Source organism: Aptenodytes forsteri, unplaced genomic scaffold, assembly GCF_000699145.1.
Source record: "Aptenodytes forsteri isolate BGI_AS27 unplaced genomic scaffold, ASM69914v1 Scaffold1, whole genome shotgun sequence".
In the NCBI taxonomy this organism is placed as follows: Eukaryota; Metazoa; Chordata; class Aves; order Sphenisciformes; family Spheniscidae; genus Aptenodytes; species Aptenodytes forsteri.
In genome coordinates, this window is record NW_008795035.1 from 1,636,860 (window position 1) to 1,652,295 (window position 15,436).

Genomic DNA, 15,436 nt, shown 5'->3' on the forward strand with positions numbered 1-15,436 from the left:
TTAAAATTATTGCTTTGAGAAAAAAAGTTTTAAAAAAATAATAACTTTACATCTTAAGTGTTCTTCCAGGGTTATTTATCTTCTTCCACTGCTGTCCACTCAGTACAGACAACATTTTACTGTGACTGATGTCAAAAGTAAGTTCTTAGTTACTACAATAACATGGATCAGACCTGATAGCCAAGTTTGCAGGAACACTTTTTGATTTAGTGCAGGAAGAGTATTTTTATGTAGTTCATTAGGAAGCGTTGGGATTGTCTATTAAGAAACACCAACTAAAAATGCACTTGCAGTAATATAAGTTGACATAATCCTCACTGGTCTGAGTTTAATAACAAAAGTCAAATTTGCACTAATCGGAGTTTCTCAAGTGGAAACGAACAGAATTTTTTTTTTTATTCTTAAAAGTATGTGCTAAGCCTAGTACCACCAAAACAGTTGTCTACTGCTCCCATTTGAAATGTGAGAAATCTAGGACTCGAGCAAGTTAAATGACTTGCCCAGTATCAGATTATCTGCTGTAGCTCAGGTTAGTCATTAACATTTGCTGGAAAATATCTTTTTGTATGCCATAATATAGTAAAAGGGAACGCTACCCTGTCTGACTTGGTATTATTTGTTGAGCCTTGCAGCTAAGATCCCATTCTTTGTAGCTCCCTTGCATGATGTGTAGAGGTCTAGGGAATGAGATTTTGTCGTATTTCAGCAACTGTGAATTTAATTTTATATAGGTACCCCGAATATTGTGATCAAAATTATAATTTCATTGGAACACACATATAATGCTGCAGCTATAATATAAACAGCAACATTTATATTCCATAATTATAGGTAGCCTAATCCTCAATGTTATATAACAGATTCTTAAGATCCAACTAATCAGGATGTGCAAAAGCAGCACACTTAAATACCAAGTTCTTTCTCCAAGAATATTAAAATGATCTTGACCATTAGACTTGCAGAACAGAAGCAGCATCTATCTAGGTACAAACTTAAGCATTTGACAAAACTGGTAGTCCAGAACTGTTCATGCTTGTGAATAGAAATTAGTTGAATTTACCTGCTGTGACTCTTGCAGCAAGAACTTCAGCTCCATTCTTACAGATGCTAAACCACCACCTTGTGCCCCATGAAGACTACAATAACTTAGAAAAACTCTTAGAAGAGCTTGGTTCTTCTGCAGCCACCACTTTCGTCTTTCAGCATGTTCTCGTTTTGCTTGTAACCTACGTCTTTCTATCTGGTGCCGTTCATATGAACCGATGTCTGGCTTATCCATAATATCGTCGTGATCAAGTAGATCCCCATTTACTTTGGTATATGTTTTACAATAGTCTTTGCCCCCTGCGTCATGGTTGCATATTTCATGCATAGCGGCAATCTCTTTTTCAAGCCAGTTGTACAGCTGAAATCTGAGCTTTCCTCCGTCTACTTCATAACCCGTAGCCAAAGTTCTCAGTTCAGTCATAAGGATCTTCAGACAGGCTCTGAACTTCAGTTGTTCAGCAATAACATCAACCTCAGTGTCTCCTGCATCAGAAATCTCCCCATGTGGTAGTTGTGGGATGTTGGCGTCTAAGACTCCCTCATCATCATCTCCATTCTTAGAATCAGATTTTGAGTTTTTCATCATTATACCAACATCCTTGTCCTCTTCGTCTGACCCATTTTTGTCCTCGCCCCAATCAAGAGTAAGGGGCTCATCATCAAATTTTACTGCTGGTTGACTCCAGTCAAATTGTGCTGAAGATGCAACAGTATTTTCCAAGGAAGTTGAAATTGGCTTTGACCAGTCTATATCACCACTTCCAGCACCATCCCTTAGGGCTTTGGAATCTGAAACACCAGCCTGTATTGGAGGACTAGATGAATCTTTCTCTGTAGCTACAGTAGACTTTTTTCTTACTTTTGGAATTTTGGAAAGGACTTCAAGAGCTAGTACAGGGCAGCCTACTTTAAAATGAGCATTTGCAGTAGTGAAGAATAATTTTCTTTCTATAAGATTAATTTTATCAACAAAGCTTTTCTCAGTTTTTAGACCTAAGGTGGCCAAAGTTCCTTCTGGTGAGCTGAAGTATCTTCGGATGAGCAAAGGGTGGGTCCGAAGATAATTGTAAAAACTGAACACCACAGGATTGCACGACTTGACGATAACTAAGGAATTAAACAGATATGACATCTATTGAAAATGGCTTTAAAATGGTATTATTCTGTTTTGCAGTATTTCCTGCATTACAGAGATTTCTCAAGACACAAAAACAAAGACAGTTTTGGGTCTAGTTGCCACAACAAAATGAAAGAATTGCTTATTCCCCACAGAAAGATTAAAGGTATGAGCTGCATGAGTAGAAAGATACTAAATTCTCTCATTTGCCTCACTGCTATATTCTGCTCAGCTAAGCCTAAAAAACACTGAGATGATCAGCCAGGTAGAGATTTCCCCAAGGGAGGGAATATGACACAGAAACCTATGTAGCCACCTGCCATTTAACATTAATCTCGGAATAGACAGGATAGGAAATCCTGATAGAACACTGCTAATTCCTAGAAGCAACAATGAGAATTTAAGTCCATTGGAATAATCTAGTCAGCATTCAGTAGTAGAGAGATACTGTAGGAAAGTACCAAACAAAGAAGGTCCTCCTGAGCTTATCTGACAGCAGAATTAAGTTTGGTATTGGGGGGTTGGAGACAAGTCCTTGGGAGAAATTGGAATTTTTTTAATTTTTTTTTTTATTTTTAAGAAGAAGTAGAAATTGAACGGGCCAGTACATAAGCCAATTAATGATTTCAGCATAATGGCATCTCAGGAGAAGGGACTGCATACATACACAGAAAGTATTTCTCTTTCTCTACTTTGTCTTAGTAAGTTTGTCCCATCACACTAATGTTTTTCCCTTACCCGGGTTTTCATCATCATCTTTAGGTGTTTGTTCCAATAACGTGTCCAGTGCTCTAGTGTAATCTTTCATTATCCAGTATGCAATGCTTCTCAGAAATGGATCAGAATGCAATTTAGTACAGCTGAATCCAGCTCCATCCTTACGGCAACCCAAAATCTTTTCATAAAGAATGGAGGTGTATGTGACAGAGGTTTCAAACTCTGATTCATATAAACGAGCAATAACCATAGCCAACTGGATGTCTTCCATTTTCTCAAGGCACACCTACAATAAGAAGTGAGGAAAAGGTTGCTGTATGAGGGAAAGATAGTTCTTTAAAATAACAGTGAAATGAAGAGCAATATATGTTTACAGAACAGATACATTTTTTCTCATCATATCTGTTCTTTGAAGTATATATTCATCTTTGGGTCAAAAATGTGGTGACTGAGATCTATCTAAGTAACATTTTCTTCTGTGTTTGGAAAGAGGTGTACTTTCTTCTATTTCAGGAATTATGATATGCATAGCAGTGAATCAGCATGTCAAAAATTAATATGGCAGAAGTAAAGATGTTTATTTTTATTCTACCTAGTAGAATAAACATAACTTCCAACTTTAATGTTAATACATCATTGGTAAGATATTCGTCACACTGTCTCATCTGCAGAATTACATCTCCGAGGAAAATTCTTTACGTTCTCAGGTACAGGCAGACATACTGCATATAAATAGGCAGGATAACTAATTCTAATTCCCATTCTCTCCTGAGAGGTACTGCTTAGGTTATGATCCTGCTTACAGCTCTCACCTCCCTTGTGGCAGGCAACATCACAGCTCCACTAAAAAGAGATCCTAGGGCTGCTTCAGAAGAGAACTCTGACTTCTTTTTTTACTTAATGTTGTAACAATAGGTCATGCAGAATAGCTGGAGGCTGAACAGAGTGCTGCAACTTAACTGTGCTGATCAAACAGAAAGTTCTGCCAGAAGGGTCATGACTGGTATTCCCAAGAGTGCTTCCACTGAGGACTGATGTATCTGAATAATTATTCTGGCCTTCAGATCAGCTTCCAAGCTGCTTTTCACAGTAGTGAAAATGGTAAATGGTATGTCTGCAGGGCACAAGGGGGTCACGTCATACCATTTGTGCTGCCACAATTTGTGAAAACATCAGCAGAGAACAGCTTGTAAGGATGCAGTTACATAAGTCAAATTAGAAACTGAAACTTAATTTCTCAAAAGTGGATACCTCTATAGCATCTTTCAGTGAACCTGCTAGCAAGAAAAATGCAGCTGATTGTTCAAAGCGTTGTTTTCCCAACAAAGCAAAAGCGTTTTTTAAAGCAGCTTTGCGCCATCTATCTTCACTGAAGTTGTGGCTGAAAAAGGCAGTCATCTTTTCATCATGCTGGGACCTGCATAAGGAAATGCAATGTATACAACCACTTATTACATAACCTTAGCATACAATCACTTGAACAACTTCACTTTAAATTAAAATCTAATCTTGAATGAGTTCTGCTTTGCATTCCTGGTTCAATTAAGATTTAATCAAACTTAGTTACCAGAACTCACCTAAATAGACCCCACACCACTGCCTTTTTCTTCATAGCAAGGTAAAAAAGTGCAGCATCTAAGGCATCATTGTTCCTCTGGAATGAAGCTTTTGCAACCTGTAGTAAACAAAACCTACTGTTATTACTGAAAATATAAAGGCTGCTTTTAGCTAAATAACATATGTTCTCTGTCGGGGACGATGGTCTAGGTGACTATTATTTCTACAAAGCAACAGTAATTTCTGTCAGAATGTTTTATTCATACATGACAGCTCTCATTACACTGTAAATGTTCTTAAGAGTCAGAAAAACAGCACTATTGCAGATATTAACCCCTCTCAACCACAGTGGGACATTACAAATGTGCAAATAGAAATCTCTTCTTTAAAAGTGTTAAGTAACTCATACTATTAGGTGAAATTCCTCTTGCAATCCATTATTAACATATACTTAAGCTAAAACAAGTATTTCTTTAATGAACACCATTTGTTTTTTGTATAGGACTCAGAGATTTAATTGCATTTGATTTGGAGTACTAGGATAATTAAGTTTTGCTCCTGGATTCTTTGACTATCCTGTAACTTTTTAAAATGTATTTTTACATTTACATTGCCAAGATGACTTGGCAATTTAGTCAACTAGTAAGTACTTCTGTTCTACACACATTTCGGAGACTGCATTATTTGTTGTAATTCAAAGCAAAAGCTAGTAATTATTCAAATCCATCAAACTTCAAGTTACAAGAAAGCTGACATTCTTATTAAAGCAAGGGTTTAAATCTCATTGGTAGCTATGGGAAACAGTTTTAGATATTATCTCCAAAATATATTGCATTTTATCCATTACTAGACCTCCCATAAGAAAACTCTGCATGCAAATGAGATTTGGTGTTATTTTGGTTTTACATAATATAGGTGCATATTTCTATAAAATAGTAATTTTGTGACTCTTCAGAAGAGTAAAACTTGCAGTTCAGATCTTTTCTGTTCTATAGTACTCCATTATAAAAAGTACAAAATTTGCAAAAAGACCCTTTATATAGTTTTTATTGACTAATATTTTTAGATATATTTATTTCTTAAATAAAACCCACTACTGAACTCAAAGCATAATTCCCTGTTTAATCTACAGATATATACTGTCTCGTATATCTGAAAACAAGTTTCTTCTTAAAATAGAGTATTTAATATGATCTTTAACATACTGTAAAATATGGGGGGGGAGGAGAAATTAGGTGCTTCAGAAACGGCTTTTCCCTAGATCAATTGTATTATATCTTAAAATTGAATAATGGAATTTATAAGGCAGGACTGCCAACATCAGTTGGCATAGAAAAAAAAACTAGTTATGCAGCCTCCTGGCTGGGCTGGAGTGCAAAGGAATCTGCTATATACAAGTCACCATGCGTATCTGTTAAGGCATACCTAAAGCACGTAACTATAATTTGTAAGCAATAAAAAGTACCTTCTCAATGCACCTTCGGAGTGTGTTGATATTCCTGACCCACCAACCAATACCCATAGCTCTTAATTCAGACCACTGTGGGTCTCCCTTCTGGATAGCAGGAATCATATTGATCAACTCCTCCTCAGCCTCAGAATGAAAAGCCCATGCAAAATGGCAAGTAGATAGGCCTAGACAATAACGTAAGATAATAACATTCAGAAGATTAAGACTTGTTAATAAGAAATGGAAGATGTCAGAGATGCAAAGTGGGATCTCCAACCCACGAGTTAGGCAGGTCTGAGAGAGACCACTTCCCTCAACGGGAAGTAGAGCCGCTAAAGGAACGGCTGAAATATCTTTTTGCTCACTAGGGATGTCCTCTCCTCAGTGCTTCCTCCATCGTTTTCCAGTACCCCATTCATATATGTACTAGAGTTATACGGTGAAAGACCGAAGGAAAAATATTCTGTTATCACAGAGGCAGACCCATTCTGGGCCAGAAACCTTTCTGTCTGCTGTTTAGGTGGTAACTGCTTTACTTTCCTGTATTTCACAACTGCATTTACTCAGATTGAGCAAGGGGCGAAAACCTGCTGTGATGAAGGTAAGAAAATAATCTTTGAGGTAAGGTAAAGCCATGCTCATGTAAAGCAACATCTTCATTCTTCCAGCAGAAACAATGAAATATATGTACAATCTGTACATTACCTGGTTGGGGAACTTGCCTATGGACATCCCCTGGTTGGGGAGCTTGGAAATTCATGCCTCAAACTGAATGGGGCAGAATCTTTCTTCTGTTCTAGAGCTATACTTTTTTTAGTATTTACAGTGCATGTAGGGAAGCCTATACTAAGCCTTTGCAAGATAAGGGCCTTAATGGAATAGTTATAATCTAAAATGAACATGCAGATAATAGAAATATCATAATATTCTAAATCAAACACAACCAGGTCCTGTCAGCTCAAGTGGATCAAATGAAAGCAATACTTCGCTCTAAGAATTACCTTGGTGAAGCAGCTGAACTCGATACAGAGGTGGGAGTGATGTCAGAAGGCAGGTGTGCAAGCGCATAGCCAACAAATACCGTAAGCCACATTCATCTAAGGTATCCCTTCCTGTGAAATATAAAATACTGACTTTTGAACATGCAGGTGACTACAAGAGGCATATATACAACTTATCATATGCAGTGTGTGAGGAATGTATGTTTCTAAACTTGCTGAGAACCTGAACTACCAGTTATTTATTATCTATGAAATATACGTAGAGATTTGTATTTAAGTGTTTTTCTTTCTTGCTGTATCAAATCTGAATAACTGATGCTAGCTTTCAGCTTTGTCATCCCGAAATACCCAAGGACTAAGTTTACCTTTGCTGAGAAGAACAAGAATGTTAATTCAGTAACATGTCTGTTACAAACCTGAGTAATTCTTATCTCTGTTCTCATCTAGTTCAGTGCTTGTTGTGGCCACAGTGTCTGCCAAAGCTACAAGGAACATCTGCTCCAGTCGAGTGAGGCCTGGCAGACTTGAGTGCATCAGGTGGCTTGACAGGACACTAGCATGTTCTCGGCCAAAGTAAGTCGGACCGTACTGCGACAGGTTAATAACTTTGGATTTACTCTCCCTCTTTTCAGGCTCGAAATCAATAAAGTCTTCAGTTGTAACAGGCTGAATCTGGAATAGATCTGAGTACTGATCCTCTGTTTTTCTCTTAGCATGATCTTCAGAGCCCTGAGGTATTTTAGAAGTTTCTTCAGAAACATAAGTGGCATCTTGATCTGCAGCAAGCAGTGCATACAGTGGCAGTGGGGGAATTGAGTCTATCTCTGTGTAGTCTCGAGTACCATCTTTTCCAGCTGTGATGGTATCCTTTGCAGTACTGCCACTTACGCTAATGGTGCGAGAAAGATGGCGTTTAGGACCAGTTCCTTCTCCAGCTTCTGTGTCTTTAACTATTGCAACTTCTCCTGCAATACATTTAACTAAATGTGATAGAATGGCTTTGGCTCGGCGAACTTTACCCAGATCCATAAGTTCTAATAACTGGGTTGGATGATACTGGGGTAGAGTAGGTGAAAGAACATGAGCAGCTTCAAAAAGGCCACCATCCTGAATTACAGTTGGAGTGCCAAAAACATCATCCACAATACCTGCCCCATCAATTACACTGGTCTTCTTCGCAATCAAGCTTGTTTTGAGTGGATCTTGTGTTGTTGCGTCTTCAGTAGTAAAAACATCACTTTCTCCATCACCAAACTTGACAGCGTGTTTCCACTGGGCATAAACATGCATTTCACAGTCCATTCCCACTACCAGTATACCATCTCTCACCCAGGACAGAGAAACAGGCAGTGAAGGAGTGCCATCTACAGATGATACCAAATCAATTGACCTAAGCAACACCCACTTTGACTTTATACCTTGTTTTATGCTACCACCTAGTGGTAAAGTAATGACAGCTACTCCCTCTTTGCTGCTAGTTTGATCTGTTACAATTCCCGAAAGTCTTCCGTACATGAAGATGTTGGCACCAACTCCAACTGTTAATATATGTGAACCATCTTCTTTTGATACCCAGTCCAAATGCACCAAATGCTTGATACTGGGCAGCAGGTATTTGTCTTTATTCAGAAAAGCATCTGATTTACTGTAAACAAATAAATTACTGTCTACACTGACCCTTGAATCAAGTACACTTCCAACCTTAACTAAATCATCCAGATGAATTGTCTGTTCCAAAACCCATTCTGATCCTCCTGTAGACTCACATTCAAGTATACAAACATGCATGGAAAATTCTTTGGAAACAAAACCGTTATGCTGTATGGGTTGTTTGTATGCTACTGCAAGACGTCCTGTGTAAGAACAGCTAACGGCAACTGGCCTTCCTACTATGCTCACTGTACTGCTGTTGTCTTCTCCTTCATCGTTCATTAAAGGCCATTTTCTCCAGTGATATGTTTCCCTTTCTTCGTGTTTGCTGTTTAGGTTTGTCTCTACAGTACATCTCCAGAACCGCACTCTGTTGTCTGAACATGATGTTACTATCAAATAAGGTGCGAGGCAGACTGGGTATATTGATGAAGAACTCAGGTGACCTGAAGTCAGAAGAAACATATTTACTTTTAGTAATATAAAGTAGAATGCCTATATGAATAAGGCAGACATAACACTGTCTAACTACTGATAGAGCGCTTTACAACCTGGTATTATTTTTCTAATTTGGAGTTGGGTAAGGGCAAATGTATTAAGATTGGTAACAGTCTTGCGGCTTGAACATTACTAATCGTCTGCATTTCTGGTCACTATTCAAAGAAGATAAGCTGGAACTGAACTAATTCAGAGAAGGATTGTTAGAATAATGAGAGGAATACAAAGCCTTAATCAGATGAGATTAAGGAAGTTAAGATTAGGATCATACAGCCTACCAAAATGAAACCTAAGAGGGAAGCGGGGGGGGGGGGGAGGGGGAGAGACACAGACAGACAGAAGAAGGTGTAAGTGCATCAGGTAAAAAAAGCACTATATACCCAACACATTAGTGCTGGTAGATGAACAAGCGGGTATAAATCATTCATTAATAAATTAAGACTAGAAGTTAAGTTTCCAACTATTAGAGCAGTAAGTTCCAGGAACAGCTTTCCTGTGGGGACTCAAATACATTTACGAAAGGGTAACATGACATGGCCACAATGATTTGAGAGAGCCTTTTTAGTCCCATGTTCCCCGTATCAGTAAATCAGAATGTGATAAGCTGAGGAGATACAATCCTATAAACTAGGAGGTAAATTAGTGGACCAACTGGATAGAAAAAAATGTTAAATTTACCTGCTGAAGGCGTTGCTCTTATTACTTCTACACCAACAGGAAGATCCAGAGGTTGGCTATACACAAGTCTGGAGCTCAGAATGAGTTTACTAGCAGTCTGAAGATTAGCAATTGATGAAGATCGTGGAATGGGACTTATACCAGGTGATATATCTGGAGAAGAATCCACAGTCTTCTGCTCAGGTACACTAAGCTTATTCTCTGATGAAGTAGCTTCAGTTGGTTTTGCTATATAAAAAAAAAAATTGCCAACAGTGTTAAAATTGTTTATAAGTAAGGACAAGGTATGAATATCCTGTCATCAGATTTATATTTTTTAGCAGTACTTAAGTTACACAGAAAATATATGATGTGTGCAGGCTGCATTAGTTTTATTGCATGCTGTGACTATTCGTTTTAAGAGACCCATAACATTCTGAAATACTGATAGTTTAAAATAAGGAATCCAGCGCTTAAGTACATTACTCATGCTATCAACAAATTTTTATAGTGCTATTGGTATAGAATGCAACCAATGCTTGTAAGGAATCTTACTGCTTCTATTGCATTGATAAATTGTTCCGAAGATTCCTGACTTTGAGGCTTCTGCTTGACAAAGGTGACACAATTTGTTTTAAAATAAACCACCAAGCTTTAAGTTTTATTTTAAATAATATGAAAGAAATTATCTGTCTCTAAGAAAATTAGTGTCACTCACTCACCTAAACAAGCTTGCACAGATTTGAGATGAAGATCCCACATCTGAAGAACAGAGCAGCCATTACTATCTTTTTCAATTACTACTAGGTAGAACTTTTCTGAGAAAGGTGGTGGACGATACCCTGTAATTTAAACATATTATCACGATCATGAAGTTTATGTTCAACATAACTAATTTTCAGTAACAGAAGATTCTCTAAAAATTGTTGATACTAAAAAACCTGTTTTCCTCTTTGAAAGAAATTGCTTGATTATAAAACAAAATATTCAAGCAGTACCATTAATAACATTTTTTTAATCAACATTTTGTTTGCTCATGGCTACAGAAGAATTACAAAAATAAAGAGATAGACTGACTTACACACAGCCTTGAGTATTAGTAGCAAATCTAATTTATTAGATGTGTTTGACTTCCCAGTCAGTCTGAACTATTTTGCTAGATTGTAAAGACTCTTCCACCTGCCTGCTTTCTTCCTTTCCCTTTTAAAGTTGTAAGTCTGCTGCCTAATTCCCCAGTTACTTTCTATTGTACTAACGTGGAAGTCAGATATATTCACCTTATCACCTGGAACTACATATTGATGCAGAAAATACACTTCTGTTTTGTACACATTTTTATATATATAACACACACCATTTTGAAAAGTAGAATTTGTCATATAAGTTAAGACGTTTCACTCTAAGCAAATTACAATGCCTTTGTTTAATACTATTGCCATGTAAACAACAATTCATATGAGCAACATGAAACAGCCATTTTACTGAATTCTGCAGATTCTCATTAAAAAGGAAACTAGCATATGCCGGCTAGATTTCAATATTCTTTAAGAACGTTTTTGGTACCTACTTCATTTGTATTAGTTATTTTTATGCTATACCTTGTGACGGCTGGAAAAATATCTCCGTTTCCTTCCCTTCCACATCTTCCTTATGTGGTTTGTATCCCAAAATGAAGTCTTCTTGAAAGACATGAAGCAATTGTGTGTTTGAGCCACACTGAAAAATGCATTAAGCAATAGTTAGGCTTCCAGAACAGTATTAGCAACATTTTGTACTAATGCAATTATTTTTGTGTAATCTAGCTACTGATGAGGATCACTTTCTTTTATAATGTTGAAAATTATTTTAATGCATCAGAAAAACTAAACATTTTCCTCTTATATTAAGAACAGCATATTCTAGAACCGATTGTTTGCATATTCAAATAATGTCACTGAGATCTACCATGCTAGACAAATTCTGTAATAACATTTTTGCCGCAATTGTTAACTAGTATCTAATTGTTGAATTAGTATCTGATTGGTTTTTATTTCTTTAGGTGTTGAATAAATGACACTAGCAAAACCTCTTGGACTTTCATCCCTCTTCAGTGGGAAGACACGTCTGCAGTGAATTACTTGGGAAATCTAAAAAAAGGGAACGATTTGCAGATTTTCCTTCTCTCTGATATCTCAACAGCTGTTCTTCCTGACAGCAATAGATTTCTTTGCAGTGCCTCCACCTCTCTACAAAGGAGGCTGCTGGCAGTGAAATCCTTTCCTGCAGGCAAGGAAAAATATGTCCCCCAAAGACAGTGATGGCTAAGTTTTCATGCTGCAGAACACCCTCTTTTTCCAGATAAACATGGAAAGAGACTATTCCCTGTACTCATCTATAAAAGTTCTAGAAAAATATTTTGTAAATCTGAACTTAAAATTGAAGATCCTATGTAATTAATACTTAAAAAACATGGAAATTTATTGACAAATAAAGAAATACTTCTTTATATAAGTCAAAACCATCCAGATGTCTAATTAAGAAATAGTAAAACACACAGTTTTCACAGGCTGCTTCCTAACAGAAAACAGCACTGGAACATGTATGATCAAAATAACTGTAAGAACAAGGTGTAATAATACTACCTCCTCATTGTTTGAAATGTACGTCTGTATTAGTTAAAAGATAAAAATTTGTCTTACAAGACAAAAGAATTGAAGTCATACATGGCTATGATTCCTACATTTTGGAATAGTTAGGTCTAGTTTTTAGGTTTGAGGGGTTTTTTTAATGTTGTTCATCTTTTTGTTTGTTTGGGTTTGGGGGGATTGTTTTTTTTTTTCCCCTTTAAATTATGATGGTTTGTAAACCAGTCTGTAGTTAAGTTTTGTTTTCATCAAGATTTATGCTTAGAAAATATTATCACACTGTAACAACAGGCTTTGAGCTCCTAGCAACTAAAAGTTGTCTGACTAAAACATTCAAGGTATCTCAACATTCACAAAAATTTAAGGTAGTCATTATCACCATAGAGAAATGTGATCTCTTTTCCCTCTTTTCAACAGATTAGGTTAATTAACAGACAAAGCTATTAAAAACCTTTAAGTGATACCCTCAAAGAGTTAACCATTTATTTACTTTGTTAGTTATTGCATCGAGTTCAATAATGCATCCTGGTCGAGCAGTAGATTGTTGGCTCACAATGTTAAACACTTCCCCAATAAGTTTCTGAAACAGAGCAAAATGAGAAGAGTTAGTATATTTTTCCTTCAGACAGAAGGAAATTGCAGTCATTTACAATAAACTGATGCTTTAATTTTTCCTTGTTGGCATAAACTGTAACAGACTTCTCCCTGTTGTCACTTTGGCACTTATGAATAATGCGTTTATCAAGACATTTGCACTGTTGTGAGTCTGCAGCTATTCATGGGGATAGCGCACCGGTTTTTATGGAAACTAAATGCTGTTTATTTAAAGATTTATCCTTTCATAACATAACTTAGTATCTGTGCCATGAGAAACTCAAGTATACTGCTTCACTTTTGTTTAAAGCTTCAGGTTTTGTCACAACATGTAAAAAAAAAAATCAGTACAGCTTATATGTAAACTGAAGGCCCAATTGATTTTTTCTGGAATGTTAACAATCATTGCTCCTAGAACAGATTCCTCAGACTGATCTGATCACTGACAGGCTCTATGTTGCAGGATAGCTTATAAAATAACAGGTGAATAGAAAAAGAGGAAGGATGTGCTGCTTTATACAACAGCAGTGCAAGGTCAGGTTTTACTTTGCTTTAAGTCACAGAAATGAAAGATATAAAAGGATGAAAAAATTGCTTATTACAGGAAAAAAAGAGTTAATATTATCCTTAGCAATAACCTGCCAATTCCCTCCTATCCCACCATCTCTGCCCTTCCTCATATATAGATTTAACCTAGGTGGATACACCTAAGTCTTGCTCTTCTATCTTAAAGTCTTGCTCTTGACTCCCCTCTTTTGAGAAGACAAAGAAAAGAAATCCTATTTTTCCTTTCCCCACCTGCTACAGGTTAGGGAAACTTGTCAGGGAAATTTTGTTTCAGTCCAGCCGCTTTTAGTAGTAATAGCTGCATTTCTGTCTGCTAATGTTATATACAGACAGCTGCAAAACATGTAATTATGCAAGGTATAATGCATAACCTATACGCAGAATGGCACAAAAATTATACAGAACTAAGTGAAGACAAACCACTGGAGGGGGACAAAAAGTTACCTTAGTTTTATTTTAATACTTTCAAACCATTGCTACGTAAAACTTACAGATGATTCAGGGTCAGATAATTCATCTAGAAGTTTTCGTGCATCTACAACAGCTTGATAGAGTCTCAGGTTTTTGCCATCAGATGCAACAAAGCAAGCACTAGCGGAGTTGCAATATGTACCTAATAGAAAACACAAAAATGTCATAATGAAAGAAAAAAGTGGCAGTCAAATGGCATCAGGTAGGCTATTACAATCCACTTCACAATATCTGAATATGTTTCCAACACAATTTTCATAAAGTACTGAAGCAAAAACCCTAAGCAAATGTGTGCGTTAAACCACTATTATTTGAATTTTGAAATAACTCCCTTTCTGCTCATTTATGTAACAAACTCCTCAGAAAAGTTGAATAATCTAAGCAAAATTCATTTACGTTTACAAACGTTGTTCACGCATGCAAAAACCAGTATGAAGTGCACCTAAGGGAACGCTGCCATTCCTTAAAATGGTTGTGTTCTCTTCACTGTCACCCCTAAGGAGGTGCTCGGAAGGGCTAACTAGCTTCCCTAGGTTGTCAGAGATGACTTAGAGTCGAGTCCAAGGTAAACTGTTCAGAAAAGCTGTATTAGCTATAGTTTTTTTCCTTGTTTACTGTCCCTAGGCTCTTTGGATAAAATTAACCTCTATGAATATTCCCTTCTACCCTCCAGTTAAAAGTGCAGACATAAAAGCGGAGGGAGAAATATATCTGCAGTAGTGAATAATATATGAAAAACTCTAACTGAGTGTCTTTATTGCTTCTCTATAGTCTGTAGAACAGGTGTGACACGAGGTTTTCTGTTCTGATACACGTTTTTCCTCTTACATTCTAAGAGGGAAGCAGCTAGTTATTTGTGTTTAGAAGACTGGGATTCAGACAGCACAGAATGTTACTATGTTAGCAGAGAAAATGGATTTATTGTACTTTAAATCAAAGAAAGGTTATGCATTTATTAAGCATATTTAGGATTTTTGAGGTTGTACATCTTTGACACCCATTTAATCATTGCAAAGGTCAGACTGACCTTAGCATAATAAAATAACCTGGCATTATTAGTATAAAATTTAATGTTACATCCACAGCATAAATGACATTTTTAGTACTGTATACAAAGATGACAACTACTACAACGGCATCTTTATGATAATTCAAAAATAAGTATCTGAGTGGCTGAATAGAGTAACATTTGTAAAGACAATTTTCCTAACTGCAATAGAAAGCCCTAAAATTAAATACAAAAACTGAAGAATTGTCCTAGGGTATTACACACCAGATGTTGTACTGCCAGACCTCTGAAAAAGTAGTGTTTGCAGTTCTGTAAAGTTAATGTGGTCTATTTCTTTAAAAATATTCTGTGTTCTAACTGGGCTTTTGTAAACCACTGATGGCCTGACAAATTTCGGTACTGTTTTGGGATCTTCTAAGCAGAGTTCTTAACCAGCATGTTAAAAGATCTTGCTACTGCAAATTTTGGCTGAAAAAT

The 15,436-nt window shown here is 36.7% G+C and overlaps 1 protein-coding gene across 1 annotated transcript in view; it reads right to left on the bottom strand.

Moving 5' to 3' along the window:
* Nucleotides 1-15,436, bottom strand: part of DMXL2 (Dmx like 2) — a 48,221-nt gene that overhangs the window by 20,450 nt on the left and 12,335 nt on the right. The window contains exons 13-24 of the mRNA XM_019471315.1: nucleotides 13,971-14,092; nucleotides 12,809-12,898; nucleotides 11,293-11,410; nucleotides 10,417-10,536; nucleotides 9,716-9,943; nucleotides 7,306-8,985; nucleotides 6,890-7,000; nucleotides 5,904-6,073; nucleotides 4,459-4,556; nucleotides 4,133-4,298; nucleotides 2,903-3,167; nucleotides 1,061-2,154 (exon numbers count right to left, since the gene is read on the bottom strand). Of these exons, the coding sequence (XP_019326860.1) occupies nucleotides 1,061-2,154; nucleotides 2,903-3,167; nucleotides 4,133-4,298; nucleotides 4,459-4,556; nucleotides 5,904-6,073; nucleotides 6,890-7,000; nucleotides 7,306-8,985; nucleotides 9,716-9,943; nucleotides 10,417-10,536; nucleotides 11,293-11,410; nucleotides 12,809-12,898; nucleotides 13,971-14,092 (4,262 nt within the window). The remainder of the gene's footprint in view (nucleotides 1-1,060; nucleotides 2,155-2,902; nucleotides 3,168-4,132; nucleotides 4,299-4,458; nucleotides 4,557-5,903; nucleotides 6,074-6,889; nucleotides 7,001-7,305; nucleotides 8,986-9,715; nucleotides 9,944-10,416; nucleotides 10,537-11,292; nucleotides 11,411-12,808; nucleotides 12,899-13,970; nucleotides 14,093-15,436) is intronic.